The sequence below is a fragment of the Danaus plexippus genome, chromosome 2 (genome assembly GCF_018135715.1).
Source record: "Danaus plexippus chromosome 2, MEX_DaPlex, whole genome shotgun sequence".
NCBI classification, from domain to species: domain Eukaryota; kingdom Metazoa; phylum Arthropoda; class Insecta; order Lepidoptera; family Nymphalidae; genus Danaus; species Danaus plexippus.
The window spans coordinates 3,007,754-3,028,977 of NC_083537.1; the positions used below are offsets into that span (position 1 = coordinate 3,007,754).

At 33.0% G+C, this 21,224-nt stretch overlaps 5 protein-coding genes across 6 annotated transcripts; 2 read left to right on the top strand and 3 right to left on the bottom strand.

Moving 5' to 3' along the window:
- Positions 1 to 1,162: 1,162 nt before the first annotated feature.
- LOC116779741 (mRNA cap guanine-N7 methyltransferase) lies at positions 1,163 to 3,023 on the bottom strand. The gene is made up of 2 exons (XM_032674159.2): positions 1,780 to 3,023; positions 1,163 to 1,321 (listed from the first exon to the last, which is right to left on the bottom strand). The coding sequence occupies exons 1-2, from the start codon at positions 2,858 to 2,860 to the stop codon at positions 1,215 to 1,217; spliced, it is 1,188 nt and encodes a 395-aa protein (XP_032530050.2). The 5' UTR covers positions 2,861 to 3,023; the 3' UTR covers positions 1,163 to 1,214.
- A 154-nt stretch (positions 3,024 to 3,177) lies between these two features.
- On the top strand, positions 3,178 to 9,632 carry LOC116779738 (DNA topoisomerase I, mitochondrial). The gene is given in 11 exon segments (XM_032674145.2): positions 3,178 to 3,610; positions 3,924 to 4,084; positions 4,292 to 4,690; positions 4,799 to 4,898; positions 4,971 to 5,150; positions 5,387 to 5,483; positions 5,697 to 5,850; positions 6,514 to 7,310; positions 7,313 to 7,810; positions 8,111 to 8,387; positions 8,477 to 9,632. Coding segments are annotated over 11 exon segments (2,898 nt in total). The 5' UTR covers positions 3,178 to 3,478; the 3' UTR covers positions 8,580 to 9,632.
- Positions 9,633 to 10,036: 404 nt separating this feature from the next.
- On the bottom strand, positions 10,037 to 14,414 carry LOC116779867 (ATPase WRNIP1-like). 2 transcript variants are annotated; one of them, XM_032674369.2, is made up of 9 exons: positions 14,355 to 14,414; positions 13,758 to 14,118; positions 13,462 to 13,677; positions 13,023 to 13,195; positions 12,472 to 12,723; positions 12,242 to 12,389; positions 11,597 to 11,780; positions 11,183 to 11,428; positions 10,037 to 10,315 (listed from the first exon to the last, which is right to left on the bottom strand). In XM_032674369.2, exons 2-9 carry the CDS (start codon positions 14,043 to 14,045, stop codon positions 10,206 to 10,208), a joined length of 1,617 nt encoding a protein of 538 aa, XP_032530260.1. In that variant the 5' UTR covers positions 14,046 to 14,118; positions 14,355 to 14,414; the 3' UTR covers positions 10,037 to 10,205. The 2 variants fall into 2 exon arrangements, with proteins under 2 accessions (XP_032530260.1, XP_032530261.1); XM_032674370.2 differs by having other exon boundaries at positions 14,251 to 14,383.
- A 324-nt stretch (positions 14,415 to 14,738) lies between these two features.
- On the top strand, positions 14,739 to 19,391 carry LOC116779842 (protein O-mannosyltransferase 1). Its single transcript, XM_032674338.2, has 9 exons — positions 14,739 to 15,025; positions 15,172 to 15,353; positions 15,561 to 15,862; positions 15,940 to 16,102; positions 16,471 to 16,785; positions 16,921 to 17,203; positions 17,279 to 17,546; positions 17,627 to 17,844; positions 18,699 to 19,391. The coding sequence occupies exons 1-9, from the start codon at positions 14,903 to 14,905 to the stop codon at positions 19,188 to 19,190; spliced, it is 2,346 nt and encodes a 781-aa protein (XP_032530229.2). The 5' UTR covers positions 14,739 to 14,902; the 3' UTR covers positions 19,191 to 19,391.
- LOC116765219 (proteasome subunit beta type-7) lies at positions 19,349 to 20,724 on the bottom strand. Its single transcript, XM_032654636.2, has 4 exons — positions 20,531 to 20,724; positions 20,016 to 20,452; positions 19,735 to 19,940; positions 19,349 to 19,512 (listed from the first exon to the last, which is right to left on the bottom strand). Exons 1-4 carry the CDS (start codon positions 20,590 to 20,592, stop codon positions 19,393 to 19,395), a joined length of 825 nt encoding a protein of 274 aa, XP_032510527.1. The 5' UTR covers positions 20,593 to 20,724; the 3' UTR covers positions 19,349 to 19,392.
- Between the last annotated feature and the right edge of the window lie 500 nt (positions 20,725 to 21,224).

The window sequence follows — 21,224 nt, forward strand, 5'->3', positions numbered from 1 at the left end:
TGAAATTACGAAATATGTACTGCCGCAATTAAGAAATAAGTACTGCCGCATTATTTGTGTAAAGCCTATCTACTCTACCGGTGACGCTGCCAAAGCCGCAGGGCTATAAGCAATATACACTACTACAAAGCCTATCGACTAACAGGTGCTAAACTACTCAACCATTACAATAACGAGAGAATATTAATCGTATGGTTATTGGAGATATAAAATGTATTGTGTTTGTGTACCACATCGAAAATGTTTACTACAGTGACTGAACCCCGAGAAATCGTCTAATAGTCAGACAAACTGTTCCAATCCTGTACAGCATATGGGGAGAGTACCACTTCATTCGGATTTAAGATTTATGGAATAGAAGCCTTCCGATTGGCTGGCTGTCCACTGTCAAAAACAAAGAATAGAGGAGAGAGTTATTTAATTCCTGAATCTTATAAAACGAAAGCTTATAAATATTTTAAGACGAACAGTACGTTAGGATGCACTAAAATAGTAATCTAGGACAGGATTTCAGTGTAACTCTTTAACTCTGTATGTAAAGATCTAAAAGTATACAATTTTTATTGCATAAGATACTCAGCTTAAGAAAGAAATCTGCAATTTGGTCTATTAAAATAAATTATGCAGATGAAATTTTATACACATTTAGTATACAATGGCCTTTTGGACTAAACTTAAAGAACAAATAGGTCTGGTATCAAAGAATTTATAGTTCCAATAAGTCGGTTATAATAATAACTATTATCTCTGACTTTGCTGTTTTACTGAAACATATTTTGGTAAATAAGCATACATAATTTATATTCTTATTTTTGGACGTAAAAAGACACTCCTCTTGTATAACAAATGCGTTTTACAAAACAAGTTTCTGCAACATTAAAAGTATTTCGTTCAGAAAATTTATAAATAAAACATGAAGGAATGTTTTTTCGTTATTTTTCAAAATAAAACATTTTCTACATTAGCATACATAAAAGAATGTAACGACCAATATAGACGAAATATATAGTAATCCTTCAGAAACGATAGAATAACTATCAGCAGAATATATCAACTACCTAACTGAATGAATTCAGCAAAGAGGTTTCACTATTTACTCCAATGTGTATATAACTTGATTTGGTTTAAATATAGAGTTCAAATAACATAATGAAAGTCCAGGTAAAAGTGAACATAATTCATTTATTTATAAAACATTATTATGTAAAAATATTCTAGTCTGTTGCCATTGAACAGTTACTTGAAGAAGTTTGGTACACTGGCTTCCCATCTGCATTCCAAGTGTTTTTGCATTTTTTAAACGCAAATGCCAGGTAAACAGCTGAAAAAAGGAATGTTTTATGTAGAAAAGAGGTTCGATATAGAAAATATATATAAGTTTGAACTTTTTATATAATATTATATAATTTTTTATTATGTTATAAAGGAAAATGATAAAAGTGCTTAAGAGAAATTTAATAGCATTTTTGTCGAAAAATATTAACAATTGTTATTCTAGTTAATTTGCTATATTTACTTCTTAGAAATAAATACAACATATTCTAAAGTAATTTTTATTTTTATTATATTTATATTTAAAAAAAATAGGAAACTGTCTGTAAAGATTAATTTATACTGATATCCTAGATATTAATTTAGGACTTTTGCCAGTTTTAATTGAAAACAATGGTTTTCAGATTCACGACATGGTTTTGTTATTAGAAATTTTTAACTAACATTTCTAATACTTTGTGGTAACCATGATGGACCATGATAACTGTGAAAATTATGACAACTCACTTGCTACCTCCCATTCACTACGACTCATTGTTAGGTAATCTTTTTTGGTGCCATCTGAAATGTTTTCAATGTATTTTTTTGCATGTTCATATTCTAACTCATCACCTATTAATTCTTTTCCTTGAGGCATGGGGTAATTTTCAAAACACTTTATTTTTGGCAATAAATCCTTATATTTTTCTAAATGCTCTTTATAAAAATCTGAAAATCCAGCCTTATACACCAATTCCAAGCCACACTCTAAAGCTAACTTGGTAAACATATCAAAATAAACTAAGAATTCTGGACAATCAACAACACCTTCCAAATGGAAATCATATTTTGCCCCAAAAAGGGGAAATCCGTCTTTTTCAGAGTCAAACATTAATTTGATATTACAGATTCTATTTTCAAATGAATTATCTGGAGATTTCTTACACCTAGAGACAATTTCATATGCGTCAGGTATAGTCCCAAAGAAATAACCACCAGGTTTAAGGCACTCGGATATGTTCAAAAGCATTCTACGTGCTTGTTTTAAACTTTCAAAGCTATAATGCAACCCAAACTGGCAACTAACTACGTCATACTTTATTGAAGGATCCTTATATTTATCTCTTAAAGTTTCTCTAGAACAATCTGCAGCTATAAACTCAGCTGTAAACAACCTTCCAAAACGACGATGGATCTCGTCATATCTTTCTTTACATTGCTGTACAGAGACCTCTGCAATATCTGCAAATACAACATGGTCAGCTCGAGCTTTCTGCCACTTACTAAGATCACCACCTTTTCCACAGCAGATATCAAGAACTCTTAGAGATCGTAAATAATTTTTTTCACGCACTTTATCAGAGTATTCTTGTATAAGAACACTTTTGACCCAATTGTTGAAGTTTCTTAAATAAAGTATTGGAGAATTAAACCTTTCTCTTAATCCCTTCTGTTCAAGATGATTGTAATGATTAGCGACGATATTAGCGTGGTTACAAGCCTTCTTGGCAGATATCTCAGAGTCATCCCCCTCATTTAAAGTCCTTTTTAACTTATTATCTTCATTCTTTTTTGTTTTTTGTTCACAACTAGTCGAAGAGTCATTCATATTTATATAAAGTTTTTAAATGAAATGAAATTTGAGAGGAACAATAGTACAATGTACGACCTATATATAAGCAAATTATATTTTTTAAAATATTGATACAATAATGAAATGTAATTGAAATTATTATTAGTATAGTTTTCAAATTAAACGCTTGACAAACCACAGTTTTTAAAACCAGATACAACTCATGACTTAATAAAAATAAATGACTTTTGGTATTTGACAGTCCAACAGTATTGCCATATTATAAAGGCTACCACGTGTAAACGGGCCACTAAAATTATTCAAATCTTACATTATGAGTACTTAATTTTCCTATATATTAATTTCATTTTTGTAGAGTGCAATCTAGTAAAATTCTGAGGGTGAAAGGTTAAAGTTATTATTCTTAAACACAATAATTGTTTTTTTTTTCGACTTAGAGTTAAATTTATCTAGGAAGCAATATAAAATGACCATTATGACTGATTCATTGTGGCGTAATATTTTTAAGACCTACATAGAAATTGTTAAAGATTTTATTTATTTTACAAGCTGACAACATATCATGAAACCTGAAGTTTAAACTAAGTCCATTGAACTAACTCACCTGAAGTTGTCGAGTTATGCGAAATACGCATGCGCATTCGTCGCGTCGCAGCACTTATAATTATTGCGTTCAGTCGACCGGCCTCATGTAATCTCGAACAAACGAAGTTATACGTAGGCAAAATGAGTGTTGAAAATCCAGCCAGTGATGATGGTGATTCAGTAAGTAGTACTTAATAACTTAATATTCGTATGTATATTTATTACTTCCTAAAATGCTTTAAGTATATTATCACATATAAATCGGTGATTCAATGTTCTCTCATGCTACAAAGCGAAAATTTTCTAAGTCCCAATATGGCGTCTGCCGTAGTTTTCGCTAAAGAAAGAAGCATAGCGTCGGTTTGTCGTGCTGTAACTATTTTTATTACTTATTTTTTTTTAATTAATATATATTTTTCTTTTGTATACGTATTCATAATAAAATGATAAAATTGTCTTAGTTTATAAGAGTCACGTTGTATTTTATTCGCAGGGAAAAGTAAATGGAAATAAAAGTGAACACGTGAACGGCATTCAAAACGGATACAGCAGCTCCGAGAAGCACAAAAGCAGCCACAAATCATCTAGTAAAGATAAACATCGCGACAAAGAACGTGACCACAAAAGCTCGAAACATAGCAGCAGTTCAAGCAGGTTAGTATTCTAGAATATTCTTGTCATATAACTAACAGTAACATATGGGTAACAATACTGAATAACTACACTATATGACATTAAGTGTTAAAATCATAATGTCCTTAACTATTAACCATTAATTTATTCTAATGTTGCCATATAAATTAAAAAAATAAATGTCTTAGACTATGGCATATTTGAAACTAATACAAAAAAAATATATAGAGACAAAGATAAGGATCGTCATTCAAGCAATAAAAATCATAGCAGCTCCCACAAGTCATCCAGCAGAGATAAAGAACGGGATAGGGAACACAGAGACGACAAACATAAGGATAGAGAAAGATCTGATAGAGAGAGAAGTGATAAAGATAGGGACAGGCACAAGAGTGACAAAGACAGACATAGGGAGAGGAGTGAAAAAGATAAAGATAGAAGTGAAAAAGATAAACATAAATCCAGTAATGGTGAGAAGAAGTCTTCAAAGGAACATTCATCTTCATCTAGGGACAAAGATAAATCAAAGGATACAGATAAACACAGGGACCATGATAAAGACAGAAGTTACAAAGAAAAACATAGAAGCGATAAAGACAGACACTCCAGCTCAAAGGAGAAACACAGGTACAATCACATAAAAATTCATGAATAATGAAAATATAGCTCAAGTTATTTACATATGTATTTGTTTTTTAATATTAATCCTTGACTTATATTTTTTACACCTTTCAGTTCTAGTAAAAGTAAGGAAAAAAGTAGTTCTGAAAAAAATGACAAAGTCAAATTGGAAGAGGAGTATCGGGATTCATCGATGAAACAGGAATACATGGAGGTGAGCAATATAGATATATTGTAATTTCATTGTGGCATATTCTATTGTTTTTAATTAAATATTCTATTATAGGTTGACGAACCAACAGTAAAGAGGGAAATGAAATCTGAAAGCGATGATGGCTATGGGGGGGCTCTTAATACGACTGTATCATCATGTGACTATTCACTATCACAGTTCAAAGATGAACCTTTGTCGGAGATGCCCCTTGAGGAAGACAGTGCATCTGGCGGAGAGGAAGATGTACCACTGGTATGTTACTCTAATATGTAAAATTACTATTTAAAATATATATGTATATGAAAAGTATGTTCCACAAATTCATATACATTTTAGTTACTTTCGGCTCCACCTCCAAATTGTAATCTTGTTAACAAAGTTTTCGGTGTAATTTTCTGCCTTTCATATCTCATCTTTTATTGTCATTGAACTCATTCATCATAAGTAATATAAAATCTATTCAAATTTATATTTTTATACTTCTATAGTTAGAGCGTAAGGCAATCAAAAAAAGAGCTATCAGTGAGAGTGAAGAAGACACACCACTGTTACAACGGAAGAAACAGAAAAAGAAAGTGAAGAAAGGTACCAAACAGTTGAGCTATTATAATATCTATAAGTTAACAATTCATTACCAAGATAATGTATGTTTATGCAACAATACAATATATTTTTGAAACTAAACCAATTAAAGTCAAATTACCTAATAATTCAGTTAATATTATTTGCAATGTTATAAAAAGATCAGTTGCTTAACAAATTGGCACAATTAACCTGTACCTAAATCTTTATTCAAAGAAAATTATGATGACTACGATGATGAAGAATCGCAACAGAAAAAGAAGGCGAAGAAAACGAAATCCACAAAAAGCATCAAGACTGAAGCTGATGATGGCCCGAGCCCCACCAAACGGAAGAAAAAAGAAAATGAAGAACAGGAAGTCTGGAAATGGTAAGAGATGGGATGAATGATAGCTTTTGTGATGGAATTTGTCAAATTACAATTACAAATTTACGCCTACTACATAATAACATCAACAGGATAGCCACAACTTACATAGACTAATTAGGTATTTTTTCTCACACCATGAACCAATTACTGAATAATAAAACTAGTTTGCGCTAATTATACAACATACAATGTGTGTTACCTTGCTTGAGCGTGAAAAACACAGGACAATCTTTTTTATTTAGTGTATTAAATGATATATTTTCTTAACAAGGGGTATTAAACCCAGTTAATCCTTTATTCATAATCAATTAATATTAAAAATAAACCAAAAGAATAAAAATTTTATACTTATAGATTGGCTAACCAAAACGGTTACTTGAAATTTTAGTATTAAAAATATGTCTAGCAAAATTTTTTACTCCTGGCTACACAGGAGTCGCTCGTGACAGATGTCATAATGACATTTATTTGAGGTTATTTCTCCATTAAAATGTTTGTTACATTGGAAGCTACGTTGATTAGATTTAACTTCTTGTTAAAAACGACTTGTCGGAACGTTGTCTTCAGGAACCTTAGAAGCACAAAAAAAAAGTAACAAATATGTTTTAATTATCATGTCAGGTAATCTGTAGAAAATAATTAACATGTGTTTTCATTACACAGGTGGGAAGAATCAAAAACGGACGATGGAACTAAGTGGCATTTTCTTGAACACAAAGGTCCCCTGTTTGCACCTCTATACGAACCGCTGCCAGAAAACGTTAAATTTCGTTATGACGGTAAAATAGTGCGGCTGTCGCAGGACAGCGAAGAAGTGGCCGGTTTCTACGCCCGTATGTTAGACCACGACTACACTACTAAGACTGTGTTCAATACCAACTTTTTCAATGATTGGCGCAAAGTCATGACAAATGAAGAAGCGAAATTAATCAAAGATCTCTCAAAATGTGACTTTAAAGAAATGCAAACATATTTCCAAAGTGTGTCAGAAAAGAATAAGAATCGCAGTAAAGAAGAGAAAGCAGCACTCAAAGCAAAGAATGAGGAAATCCAAAAGGAATATGGTTTTTGTACTATTGATGGACATAAAGAAAAAATTGGTAATTTTAGAATAGAGCCACCCGGCCTCTTTAGGGGTAGAGGTGAACATCCCAAGATGGGAATGTTGAAGAGGCGTGTGATGCCAGAAGACGTAATAATTAACTGTTCAAAAGACAGTAAGATACCAAAACCACCGGCTGGTCACAAATGGAAGGAAGTTAGACACGACAACACTGTAACATGGTTGGCATCATGGACGGAAAATGTTCAGCAGCAAGCCAAGTATGTCATGTTAAATCCCAGCTCGAAATTGAAGGGCGAAAAGGATTGGCAGAAATATGAAACGGCAAGAAATTTGCACAAATGTATCGATAAAATTAGAGAAACATATAAGTCAGATTGGAAAGCTAAAGAGATGCGCGTCGTCAACGTGCCGTGGCTTTGTATTTCATTGACAGACTGGCTTTAAGAGCAGGTAATGAGAAGGATGATGACCAAGCTGATACAGTCGGTTGTTGTTCCCTCCGCGTTGAGCACATTGAATTGCACAAAGAGAAAGATGGAAAGGAATTTGTGGTTGTGTTTGATTTCCTCGGTAAAGACTCTATTAGATATTACAATGAGGTGCCAGTAGAAAAACGTGTTTTTAAGAATCTCGAGATTTTCATGGAAAATAAAAAGGATAGTGATGATCTGTTTGACAGATTGAACACGCAGACTCTGAATGAACATTTAAAAGAATTGATGCCAGGGCTGACCGCTAAAGTTTTCCGTACCTACAACGCGTCCATAACGTTACAAAGACAACTGGAAGAGCTCACCGATCCCGATGCAACCATACCTGAGAAAATATTAGCTTATAACCGGGCAAATCGAGCGGTCGCCATACTTTGTAACCATCAGCGCGCGGTCCCCAAAGGTAAACTATACTCGTCCCTATAAATGTAGTGGTTGTGTACTGAAGTAGAACCAAGAGTTATTAGTTTCAATATTACAATAATTCTTCTCTGTAACTGCCACAATGTTTTCTTAGCTCATTTCGCTTCACATCTACATATTACGGTTGCAGTATTAGAAGTAAGATTTATAATCTGCATTTACTTACTCTTATATATGTTTATGAAAACCTTTACAATAGTAGTTCATAATGTGAATGATTAAAAAACATCACTTAATTCTTACATACCTAAATGTATTATTTTCGTTTGTAAATTTTTAGGTCATTCAAAGTCAATGGAAGCATTGAAAGAAAAAATTCAAGCTAAAAGAGACCAGGTTGATGAGGCCGAGGCTGATTATAGAGATGCAGCGAAGGCAGCTAAACGAGGCTCGGTAAAAGAAAAGTTAGCTTGTGACAAGAAGAAAAAAGCGCTAGAGCGGTTAAAGGAGCAGTTAAAGAAATTGGAGCTCCAAGAAACAGATCGTGACGAAAACAAAACAATAGCCCTCGGAACCTCCAAACTCAACTACCTTGATCCGAGGATCTCAGTGAGCTGGTTAGTGTTAAAATATCCCTAATATTACTATGTCATGTATTTTTTCCACCTGTTCGCTTATGATGTAATAAAAATGTATCGTTTTTCAGGTGCAAGAAACACGGTGTACCAATTGAAAAAATATACAATAAAACGCAACGTGATAAATTCCGATGGGCTATTGACATGGCCGGGCCCGACTACATTTTCTAGTTGAACTTAGCAGTAGCTATACTACATGGTCGTTGTAGACGATGCTCTGATGGTCGCGCTGCACCCGTCGGTGAACGAGCGTATCAATAGCAACAGTTTGTGTCAAAACACTACTGAAACTTGTATTTAGTAGTTTGATAATGTCTGCACGTTCTCTTTTCGTTCCAATAAACTACTAAGATACAGACTCAATCTGCGCTATCCATTATCAATCGTCTGGACCGACCATTATATATATTTTATACATTTTTTTTTTCAAATTTATGAACGTTCCACATAGATTTTTTTTTACACTTGTACTTTATCATTTTATGGACTTGTGACCAATATTTCAAATGTATGTATGTATTATAATTTTTAAGTATTGATATTTTCGAAAATATAAATCTGTTCCTCTCAAATTTAGAAATCGGAAGTCTGATTCTAATTTATTTTAGTTTCTTAGTGTTGAGTTTGCTTTTTATTTCGATGTTAAGCTTTCTAAGATTGTAAGTGATGATTACAATCTCGAGTAGGATGTGGTAGTTTTTTGCCATGCAAAGTTCAAAAAAAAAAAGTATAAAAATCATTCTTAAAAACTTTAATTTAAGCTAGTTTTATAAATATTAGGTTAAATTTATATCGCTAAATACGCTGAGTAAGATCGTCATATTGAAATCAAGGATGCAGGTTATATTTGTATATAATAGTGTGTCTGTCTACCCTCCTGTGCGGTGTCATCTCGAGCAATAGTTTAAGTGTATTTTTATCAGCGGCAGTGAAGTATCTACAGTGTCCGTCGACACACGGCGCAGATCACGTCTAGGTTAATGTAAATTTATATTGTATTTTTGCACAATGTGCAGTAGCAAATGTTGTAAATTAAGACATGTTATTTTATTTTTATAATATAGGACCGAAATTGTGGCAGAAACAGCCGTCACTGTTGCGAAGGTACAATGTAGGTAAAATTTGTAATAATTACAGTGTGTGCGTATTGTAAATAGTAAATTTTTACCATGTCATAAAATTGTGAAATGAGATTATCCCAAATAAAAAAATTGACACTAGATACTTAAATGTTTTATTCGATTTTTCAACAAATATAGTTAAATCAGTATAAAAATATGTTAGTTTTAACCTATGTATATAAAATTAACTTTTTTAAAATATACCTGTGACGTTTTTATTTCTCTTTAAAAAATAAAGCAGTACTACAGGTTGAAAACTAAAATCAAAATTAACAAACGTTAGAGGCGGCTTAAAAGAGGTTCTACTGGAATTTCACTGGTCGTACATTCTATGACACTTATTACAATCGTATGGAAAAGTAAATTTTGCTCTCCTAATTAATACGGACGAAGAAAATCCTACTAAGTATAAAGAAGTATTCGAATAACGAACAACTCCGGTTATGGTTACAATAACCTTACTAATCTGCAACACACGACAAAATTGTAGTTAAATGAAGGAAAAACTAAATATTATCTGAATTTAATTTGACTATACAAACTCGTAGGTACAGGTGATGAAAAAAATAACAACCAATTCTTGTTGTACTTTATGAACGCCTAGCCTAATTATATTAGCTGGTCCTCGTAAAAATTCTCTATGTACTTATATTTTACAGTTTGTTCCATTCTGAATTTAATTACAAATGTCTTCCTTTCGAAAGAAGTTTTCGTTCTCCATTCCTTCCGGCATGTATGTAAGACCCGATACATCTTTGTGATGTAAGTTGTATCCTTTAGCATATCCTGGAAATAAATTTAAAATTAACACAAATACTGGCGTTCTCAACTTCTAATTGAACCGAATTTAGTCTTCCGACATACAAGTAACGACAATATTCAAACGAAACTAAACTAAGGATTGATTAAAATTTGTTTCATGAAAATACATACATAGTAGGTACAAGTTGAACTTTCATAATAAATTATTAAATTATACGCTGTCACAGTAAACCGACAATATTTTCATATAAAATAATTCAAGAGTCAAATACTAAATATGAGAGATAGATGGAGTACGCCACGCCATCTATAACAGAATATTGTAACCAAACATGTACATACAGTGAGAACTCTGAGGGAACTGTAAATTTATTTCACTTAAACAGTTATTCCACTAACCCAAATAAATATCTGTCACATTTACAGACAGTTCAATTATGGAAGACAGAATACATGGTATTTCTGTTATAGAGATGCTATTAACAATAAAAATTAATTTAGAAATATGTATAGCATGAAAAAGTTAACAGAATGCGTAGATTTTTAAATATTTTTTTTTTACAGTAGTACAGTAAAATTTAAAGTGAAGGTTTCACTTCAAACTACAATCGTAGTTAACAAAGAATTTACGGGAAGAATAAATAAATTTAAAGAGAAGAAAACGTTGTTGTGTCAGTTACGGAGGTTAATGCATATAAAATCCACACGCTGTGTCAGTTATAGAGGCAACTATGACGATAAATAAAAACGAATCCCAGATATTTTAGTGTCTTTCGTCCAAATCAACTTTCAGTGTATTTGACAGACATATAAAAATTAAAAAAAGAGACGGAAGTGTTTTTAAATATCTAATTACCAGTTATGTCGGTAAAATAGCAATAATAAACCGACCTAAATCCTTCATAAGCTTGGTGGGAGCGTTCCTAAGATGTAATGGCACCGAGGGTAGCGGACCCCTGGCCTCCTTGAGAGCCTTCTGCACGCGAGTCATAGCCTTGTAGACTTCTCTACTCTTGTCGGCGCGGGCGAGGCGCACCGCACACTGGGCCACCAACACGTCACACTCCGGCATACCGATCAGCTGACAACCCTGCAGACACGCCACCGCCTCCACTAACGCGTTCGGATCAGCCAACCCTGTAGCCCATTAATATATTATTATATCTTAATTAACACAACAGTGGAATGCTATAAATTTCATAGTAAGCCAGAACCCACATCTTCATTGTGACTCCTATTTGAAATTTTAATTGATTGTAATGAAATCGATTTAATGATTAGACTGTTTTCTGGGTAATACGTTACCGATGTCCTCGCACGCCGCCCGCACCAACCTCCTGGCCACGTACAGCGGGTCTTCCCCGCCGTGTAACGCGCGGGTGCTCCAGTACAGGGCCGCGTTGTCGTCGCCGGCACGGATCGACTTGTGCATGGCGGATATTATGTTGTAATGCTCTTCACCCGTCCGGTCGTATAGCATGTGCGTGCGCTGCAATAAAATAGGTTAAGTCCTGACTTCTGAGTGGAGACTGAAGATTAAAAAAAAAAAGTAAAACTATTAAATTTCTCTAATCAAACCCGTATTTTAAATTTTATACCACCCCTATTGCCTTGTCTTCACAAACTTTAAGGGTCCTCTTTCCCCTAACAATTTTGACGGTCTGTTAATATACAGATCAAAAAAATATAACATATATGAGTATAATTATAGTGAAGGATTAAAAAAAAATTCTTGACCTTCTAGAATATTCAATATACTAATATACTCAATAGTAGATTTAATATATTTGATAAGGTACCACTAAAATTACAAGTAAAGTAGATAACATGTACAATGTTCCTCTCACCATTAATAATAATAAAATTATTATTATTTTTTTTAATAGCCAACAATTTATATACTTTATAGTAATTATTGGAAAATCTGACACTGGCAGTTAATATAAATACCTTGATCCCATTTTTCAAATCTTCCAAACTAATAATTGTGTCAGGAGTTCCAGCGGCCAGTGTCAACTCCAGAGCACTGAGAGCGACACGTGCATCTCCATCACTGACCTCGGCCAGCCAACGGATTGATTCCAGAGATATCCTGCACCTACATCCAAAATTTTACGTTAACAATACTTCTATACCATATTGGTCATACTTATAAAAGAATTTCTAAACTGTATCTTTACCTTTTTTGAACACCTCCGTTGACTTCTTTATTTGAATTATCAATAATAGTAGCTAAATCATTTCTTAATATGGCTCTCTGTAATATTTGTGTGACATCATCGACTGATAACTTACTAAGAACAACGACTCTACAACGACTCAACAGGGCATTGTTCAAACTGAACGATGGATTCTCAGTTGTGGCTCCGATCAATGTTATAGTTCCATTTTCAACATGCGGCAGAAATGTATCTTGTTGTAATTTGTTGAACCTGTGACAATTGGAAACCAATCATCAAAATAGGTCAATTAAAATGTTTAACATATATGTATAGAACAAATAAAACTTATATAACATTTTTCAATCTATATAAGTAATACTATATAATCATTGTAAGTTATTAATTGATACAATATCTCATGTGACGGGATCTAATATTTTCGCAAGTATTTATTTAAATTAATCTCGTCTGCTGTTGCTGCAAAGTAACCGAAACATTGTTAGTGTATTGTTAAAAATAATTATAAAAGCCTAGTAAATCCCAAAAATATTCGTATTATTTCAATATACCTATGAATTTCATCCATAAACAAAACAGTCTGTCTTTTAAATTGTGCTTCATTTTTAGCAACTTTCACCACCTCCTTGACGTCATTTATACCAGACATAGTTGCTGACAGCTTCACAAATCTCAGATTGGGCTGCTCTTTGCAAATATTTGCCACAACATTGGCAAGTGAAGTCTAGAAAAAATTTCTTAAATAAACAATATTTAATTGAAGCAATAAACTTATAAATGCAATAAAAATACTCAATTTATTTTGTTCACAAGTAAAATGACTTTTTAAAAATATAAAAGAAAAGGTTCATTTACAATAACCAATAAATATCTAATGATGTTCTGTTAACGTAATGATTTGTGTTTGTTTAATAGAAAAATAATATATTGTGACCACAGCAATCTATAGAAACATATCTAAAACCCCTTATAACATTTGACGATATTCACTTTTCCGCACCCTGGTGGACCCCACAATATCATGTTAGGTATTTTGCTCTTTATCAGCATTGAATATAACATTGATCCAGCACCAAATGATTCAATCTGCCCCACAATATCTTCAAGACAATTTGGTCGCATTGACTCGGCTAGTGGTATACTTTTGACACTTGTTTTAGCAGTTGATTTTATATTTGTAGATTCAGCATCACCACTTTGTAGTTCCTAAAAAAAATATCATAAATGAGATTACATAATAAGGTATTAATTAAATAAAGTATGAAAGATCTACTTTCTATGCTTACATGAAAACTTGCCCTTCCCTTTGATGGACCACTAACAGGACTTTTTTTTGGCTGAGTGGTTTTTGCTTTAGATGGCTGTATGTTGCTGATAGGACTTTTCTTTTCTACCTTTGCTTTTTTCTGCTGTATACTACTTTCTTCTAAATGTGATGCGCTTCTTTTAGTATTATTTGATAAGGTATTTAAGAAAATGCATTTATCTACATGTTTCTCTATCATATTTTTATCGTACTCTCTGTTACATACAGGACAAGAAACAAAATTTGTCTCAGATTCTCCACCCTCCATGATGCATTAAATGTCTCAGGATGCCTTAACCAATATTTAAAATTAGAACAACTTTATAATCTCTCAATTTGATCTGGAATAATGAAATAGGTGGAACTTTAATATAAACGAACCTAAACAATTTCATAACTTGTTGCAATTTGAGTTATTTTTATGCGCGCTAAAATTTTAGAATTTGTTTAAATAAAAAATAACAAATTCTTACTTAATTTTATTCATGACAGTATGGATAGAGATCATTTACTATATAACTAAATGACTTTAACTATATTCCAAATTAGTTTTCATGTTAATTTATTAAAAACTTACAAAGTTTTTGAATATTGTATTCACTACTGCCATTCGAATATTGAATTATTGACAGTTGAGCCTTGACACTTGATAGCATTTATAAAGGAACCTAATCAATGGTTTGGAGGATAATTTGAAATAATATTTTTTATAATTTAAAATTACTTCTCCAAATACACATATTCTGCCAAAAATGACTTATTGTTATATGTTACTGATAAAGAAAGTTATATAGATAAAGGGTTGGATCATAATTCTACATTTACTGCTATGTGGTCGAAATTCAAATGTTCAACATGATGATATTCGTATATGAATTTACAATTACTTACAACACATTAAACGAGACTAAGCGAGAAGGCATTTAAAGTAATTTTTCAATAATGACAACTTAACATTTATATAAACTTTAACTCATCAATCGGCAAAGTTTGACAAGACGATTTGAAAGTACAGTTAAGTTTAAGTTATAAAGTTAATTTTTTTTTCAATTATTTCAAACAAATATAGTGTAAACTTGAACAAAAGTGTTTTTAAAATCCAACTATGTTTCTAAAATTACAATAATGGCAAATGAAATATCTCTAAAGCAACGTAAAAATTCTAAAAAATCAAACGAGGTCAGCAAACTTTCCGAAGCTGATTTGGCGGATTCAATAAATTCCTCAATAATTGCGAAAAGAGAAGTGGTAGGTGATAGAAGTTTTAAGAAACGTTTTTAAATATTTTATTTTAACTAAATTTTATAAGGAAATATACCAATATAACTGTTTTAGATATTAAATGACACATTAAAATTTTATCAAACTTATTTTTTTCAATAAAAACATTACAGGGCGATGGAGCAGCAGCTGAAAATGAGGTGGAATATGATAAGAATACTGATCACAAAGATGAATTAGAAAAGCCAATAAGAAGCATTTATTTCAGGATTGAAATAGATGTTGTGTTTCTATTGCTTCTTTTATTAGCTCTGGCTACAAGGCTTTATAAATTAGAAGAACCCAATTATATAGTGTAAGTATAGTTATAAATTACTTATTGTGCACATTTAACTGAATTTAAAGATAATGGACCTAGTACATTTATAGTTTTTCATACTATAATAGTGGCAGTGTTTACTAATATTATTGGAAATAATGTTACTTACAAATAAAATCACTTCCGCTACATTAATTTATATGTTTTATTTTATTTTGATAGCATTTTTTTATTTTGTTTTAGATTTGATGAATTACATTATGGAAGATATGTGACTTTATACACAAAAGGAATATTCTTTTTTGATGCGCACCCACCTTTAGGGAAGCAATTGTTGTACTTGGCAGGACAATGGGCTGGTTATAATGGAAATTTTACTTTTGATAGAATAGGTTCCCCTTATAGTGATAGTGTACCTATAAGAGCCTTGCGTTTGATTCCCGCTGTCTGCGGGAGTTTATTAGTGCCGGTAACATACCAGTTGATGTTGGAAATATGTACATATCAATTTACTGCCATATTAGCTGCAGCTCTTGTCTTATTTGGTATGTGTATATTAAATCTTATTTAACCGCAGTTCGCTTGAAATTATAAATATAACATATAATATAAAATATTTCAGAAAATTGCTTTCTGGCGCAATCGAGGTTTATGCTGTTGGAAAGCATTCAGATTCTGTTTGGGTTGTGGGGATTATTATGTATTATAAAGAGTTCTCGTAAAACCGGTGCAGCGTCAGTTATTTGGCTATGTGTTGGAGCGTTTTCGCTAGGCTGCTGTTTCTCGTAAGTACCATCACAATATGCAAGCTACAAAACTGTAAAGACATTTAAAATATTATTGTGTTTGCTTATCAATATCAATTTAATCAAATCAACATAGAGACAACTTTGTTCCAAATTTTAAAATGAGAACCATAAGCATTTTGATTCATTTTACCCATTGCCATCCTCAATAATGAAAGAATTTTTTAATCAAGTTAGTTAATATTGAATAATTGAATTTCTTTGTTTTAAGTTATATAGCACTATTCTTTTTAACTAATACTTTTTTAACTAATTATTGAACAACTGTACCTTGATAGCACATTGTCTATTATTAAATAAATTTATTACAAACTCCTGCAACAACATATTGTTTTGTTTTTTTTCAGAGTAAAATATTCAGGGTTGTACACATATTATCTCGCGACATTTTTAGTTGGCCGACAAATGTGGCAGCTTATTGGGAAAATCAAATCAATGCTAAAACTGTTCTTGTCATGTTTGTGGAGGTTTTTAATACTCATATGTATTCCGCTGGCTGTCTACATCAGCGTTTTCTATGCACATCTAAATATGTTACCAAAAGCTGGACCACATGATAGTGTAATGACAAGTGCCTTCCAGGCATCCTTACAAGGAGGTCTTGCTAGCATTACAAGGGGGCAACCATTGCATGTGTCACACGGCTCACAGATAACATTAAGGTAATACAATAAAACATTAATATAATAAGTAGTAGACAGCTAGTTCTAACTTTAAATAATGTGTATTTACTGTACTCTATTTAGTGAAGATAAAGTATGTGATGTATGTTAGTTATTGCTATAATATTTGTAAAGGCACTCCCATGGTCGTACATGCTGGCTCCATTCTCACGCACACGTTTATCCTGTGCGCTATGCCGATGGTCGAGGTTCCTCCCACCAGCAGCAGGTCACGTGCTACAGTTTCAAGGACGTCAACAACTGGTGGATCGTTAAACGTCCGGAGCAATCTTCTCTGGCCGTCTCCCAGCCACCAGACGTTATACGACATGGCGATGTAGTTCAACTGCTCCATGGCATCACAAGTAGGGCGCTAAACAGTCATGACGTTGCTGCGCCAGTTTCCCCACAATCACAGGTGTCTGTCGATCAAATGTTAATAATATGACGTACATAATTTAAAGACTGATTTTGATTGATGGTTGTGTTTCAGGAAGTTTCCTGCTACATCGATTACAATGTATCGATGCAGGCCCAGAATTTATGGAGGGTTGATATAGTGAATCGTGAGAGCGAGGAGTCCACGTGGGATAGCATTCGTTCGCTGGTGCGTCTCGTGCACGTGGACTCGGGCTCCGCTCTGAGGTTCAGTGGCCGACAGCTGCCTTCGTGGGGCTTCCACCAACACGAGGTCGTCGCTGACAAGGCCATATCCCACCAGGACACCCTGTGGAATGTTGAGGAACATCGCTTTACAAAAGGTTGGAATGACTATTCATTCACTAAGTATTTCATGTATGTATTCTCCTATATAATATTAATACTGTTTGGATCGTTTCAGCTGAAGACCGTCGTGAACGTGAAAGGGAACTGGTAACAGCAGAAATGATCCCCACTACGACGCCGCGGCTCTCGTTCTGGGATAAGTTCTTAGAGCTCCAGTATAAAATGATAACACACGCGCCGGACGCGCCAGTCGGTCACATGTTCGCTAGCGAGCCGGCTGAGTGGCCGCTACTGGTGCGATCTATCGCCTACTGGCTGTCTCCTGACTCTAATGTAAGTGAATATCTTCCTCGCATCACTTAATTAACAACCATCTCTTTGGTCGTGAAGATCGTCAGCCACCAAGTCTAACAAACAAAGTCGCCTCTTTAGTATTCTCTTCATTCCCTTTATAGAACCTTCGTGAGTATGACCCAATTCTGTTAAGCGCTTAAATTCTCAGAAGAAATGTTCTTAGTAATGTAATCTACACGAATATCTTATTAGCTTTGTATGTTCTTTGCTTGTTAGTCAGTATCTATTTACTATATACTCGTACATCAGACTTACCATTGCCTTTCATTTTTACAATTAAAATACAGTGACCTGTTTTTAACATTATAGTAATGGTCGTTTTTATTAGTTGCACGTAAATACAGGTGCATGTGGATATATAGATTTTTTTTAAATTAAATTTGTGTGTCTATCTTTCTGTTTGGTACGATTAATATTTGAAACTATTAAACCTTTAACGGAACTTTGACTAATAGATAACTGTTGTAATGTACTGTAACTTTATCTACTTTAAATCACCAAGTTTGATCAAGAAAAAATTAAGAAGAATTTAAAAAAAAATCTTAATAACAGCCAGTTCTAGTCTAGAATAATAAAATTTATTATCACAAATATGTTTCAGTTGTTATTTTTATAGTCAAAAGCTAATTTCTTAGATTTTTTTTTCATCCACCGATTTATGCTGTACATCTCTAAATTAGCAATCACATCGATTGAAAGTATTAATTAATATTAAAAAAACCGTCGACTCTAACCTTATGTAGTTTTCATACCTTTCAAAACTTACACAAATAAAACATTTTAGGATTTGTAACACTTAGTAAAGGCATAAAAAGTTTTTTTTTTAATTCCAGGCGCAAGTGCATTTGATTGGAAATCTAGTGACCTGGTATGCTGGTACGATCTCCGTACTATTTTACGGTGTTCTGCTCGCTATGTACGCGATCCGGGAACGTCGTGCGTACCAAGACCTGTCACCCAGGGCATCTCACAAATTCTATGAATCTGGATATATATTATTTTTAGGATACTGGCTACATTATCTACCATACTTCTTTATGGATAGAACGTTGTTCCTCCATCACTATTTACCTGCTTACATTTTTAAAATCCTTCTCTTATCATATGTTATTGACCATGTATATTATATCTTAGGCGCCCGTGAAAATACTAAGTCTTTTTCTCATATATTTATATTATGTGTCATCATTTGGCTCTCTTATGTTATGATAGCATTTAAGAAGTTCAGTGTTTTAAGCTATGGCAACACTGATCTGACTGAAAATGATCTTTTGAATCTCAGATGGAAAGACACTTGGGATTTCATAATACATAAAAAGACTTAAGCATGTCGTATCCTGCTGTATCTCATAATTTGCTTTAAAAATGTACTTAATATACTGATATTTTATTATATTATAAATAATATTATTTAGGATAAATCTCATATAATATATATTTTTATAATTGTATCATATCTAGGTATAAAATAATAAAAACAAAAGATTTTTATTACAGTTTAATGTGAAATAAAGAGTTTAGTTAAATCTATGTTTCCATTGGTTGTACCGGTCGGACCGCAACAGACTCTACTTCAAGTGGAATAACTCTTTGTCTCAAGACTGCTGTAGTACCGAGAGGATATCTATAAGATCCTTGTTTTTTACCCTGAAATTTATAAAAAAAATATCACTTAACTAAACAGATTTTTATAAATTTTTAGAAGAAAATACTTTTATCTTTCAAACATATTTAATTTATTTTGTATACATTACAGTTAAATTTAGTATGACAGAAAATTTATAAAAAGACTTGTTGCACCCCTGTGCACTGTAATTGTAACTAAATTTAATATAAAAAACAATAAAGCTATAGAAACTTTAATATTACCTTCACATTGGCTTCTTCATAAGTTCTTAGATATTGAGCGGGTCCTGAAGAACGGATGACACACAGGTCCACGTTAGAACCAGAACCAAGATCATTAAAGATACCAGCCGCAATGGCATCTCTCACCAACTTTTTGCCTTCTTCCTCAGACATATTTGGCTTCCACCGAGATTCAAACACTGCCATAGCAGCCAGTGATCCCGAACCTTGGCAGTACATAAATATATTAACATTTTCGTAATACCTGAATTATTGGAAAGTTATGAATTAGGGACACTTACCCATGGTTGCATAAGGTAACTTATCAACAGATCCATGGGGGTAAATACAGTAAATATGTGGTCCGGTGCGATCTACACCTCCCAAAACAAGTGCAGCACCTATATGCCCTTGGTATCGGAATAACATGCGCTTTAACAAAGTAGCAGCAGTCTCGACGGGGACAGTGCGGCCCGTGTGAAGACGCTGCAGTTCGAGCTGAGAAGCTACAGTTTGTGTTGTCATCTCAGTGTCAGCAGCAGTGCCGGCACCACAGCAGTACATATTCCCAGCCAAATAGTGAATCTTCTGACAATTCTTATCCGAAACAACAGTGTTTTCTGTCGCCCGTGTATCAGCACCCAAAATAACCCCGTCTGCGTAAATTATACCCACAATGGTCGTACCAGTCTTCGTAGCTTTCGGGGCAGGAAAGCCTTTTTGAGATAAAAATGCATTGCTGAAAGGAGACACATTTACAAAATTTATAATACAGCAAAGTAATTTTGATAAATGAACGAAAGTTTGAGGGACTCACCGTTGACAATTTTCGAAAGAGAAACCTGGGGTAGGCACTTCAGGTACCAGAACCGACGCCATAATTATGTTTTTTTTTTATTAAAAATATAAAGAAACGAGTACTAACAAAATAATATTGAATTCAATGAGTGAGTTTACAAATTTGTATATGACAGTCGCTGCCGACAGAATCCTCAATCCGAGATACAACTTACAAGTCAGTCTGTTACTTTTAACCACAGATTAAGCAATTCGCAGAGCTTAAAACAGAATCTTGAAATGTATTTATTCAAGTATAAAAAGGATAATTAAGATATTTTAAGATATTGAAAATCGATAATTCTTTATTTAAGATTAATTTACAAAGATTATCTTTTTCCTTACAAGAACAAGAAATTTTGTAGAAAAAATATAATTTAAATATTTTTTTTTTACATCCTTAAACGGTCATAATAGTTCCTTTATAAGGATTTGCTTTCATAATTTCTTTATGCTCATTGGTCTGGGTTAGTACTCTGTAAAATAATTCGCAAAAGATATGGGCAGTGCTGTCAATCGTTGAAAATCTGTACACAATAAATTTTCACAACGTTAATAATCCATATAAAATAACATTAGAAACGGCATGAACCTGGATCTCGATAAATACGAGGCCTATTTTGATTGGGTGTTAACTAGTTAATTTAGATTCACTGAAAAATATATCTTAATTA

Coding starts and splice junctions, on each gene's coding strand:
- LOC116779741 (XM_032674159.2), bottom strand. CDS start 2,860: ATGAATGACTCTTCGACTAGTTGTGAACAAAAAACAAAAAAGAATGAA. Junction 1,322..1,779: donor TAGTGAATGGGAGGTAGCAA/GTGAGTTGTCAT, acceptor TCCTTTTTTCAG/CTGTTTACCTGGCATTTGCG.
- LOC116779867 (XM_032674369.2), bottom strand. CDS start 14,045: ATGGAGGGTGGAGAATCTGAGACAAATTTTGTTTCTTGTCCTGTATGT. Junction 11,781..12,241: donor ATTTGAAAAATGGGATCAAG/GTATTTATATTA, acceptor ATTTTATTGCAG/CGCACGCACATGCTATACGA. Junction 10,316..11,182: donor CAAGCTTATGAAGGATTTAG/GTCGGTTTATTA, acceptor ATTTATTTCCAG/GATATGCTAAAGGATACAAC.
- LOC116779842 (XM_032674338.2), top strand. CDS start 14,903: ATGGCAAATGAAATATCTCTAAAGCAACGTAAAAATTCTAAAAAATCA. Junction 16,786..16,920: donor GGCTCACAGATAACATTAAG/GTAATACAATAA, acceptor ATATTTGTAAAG/GCACTCCCATGGTCGTACAT. Junction 17,845..18,698: donor GGCTGTCTCCTGACTCTAAT/GTAAGTGAATAT, acceptor TTTTAATTCCAG/GCGCAAGTGCATTTGATTGG.
- LOC116765219 (XM_032654636.2), bottom strand. CDS start 20,592: ATGGCGTCGGTTCTGGTACCTGAAGTGCCTACCCCAGGTTTCTCTTTC. Junction 20,453..20,530: donor TCTTTCGAAAATTGTCAACG/GTGAGTCCCTCA, acceptor GTCTCCTTTCAG/CAATGCATTTTTATCTCAAA. Junction 19,513..19,734: donor ATGAAGAAGCCAATGTGAAG/GTAATATTAAAG, acceptor TATAAATTTCAG/GGTAAAAAACAAGGATCTTA.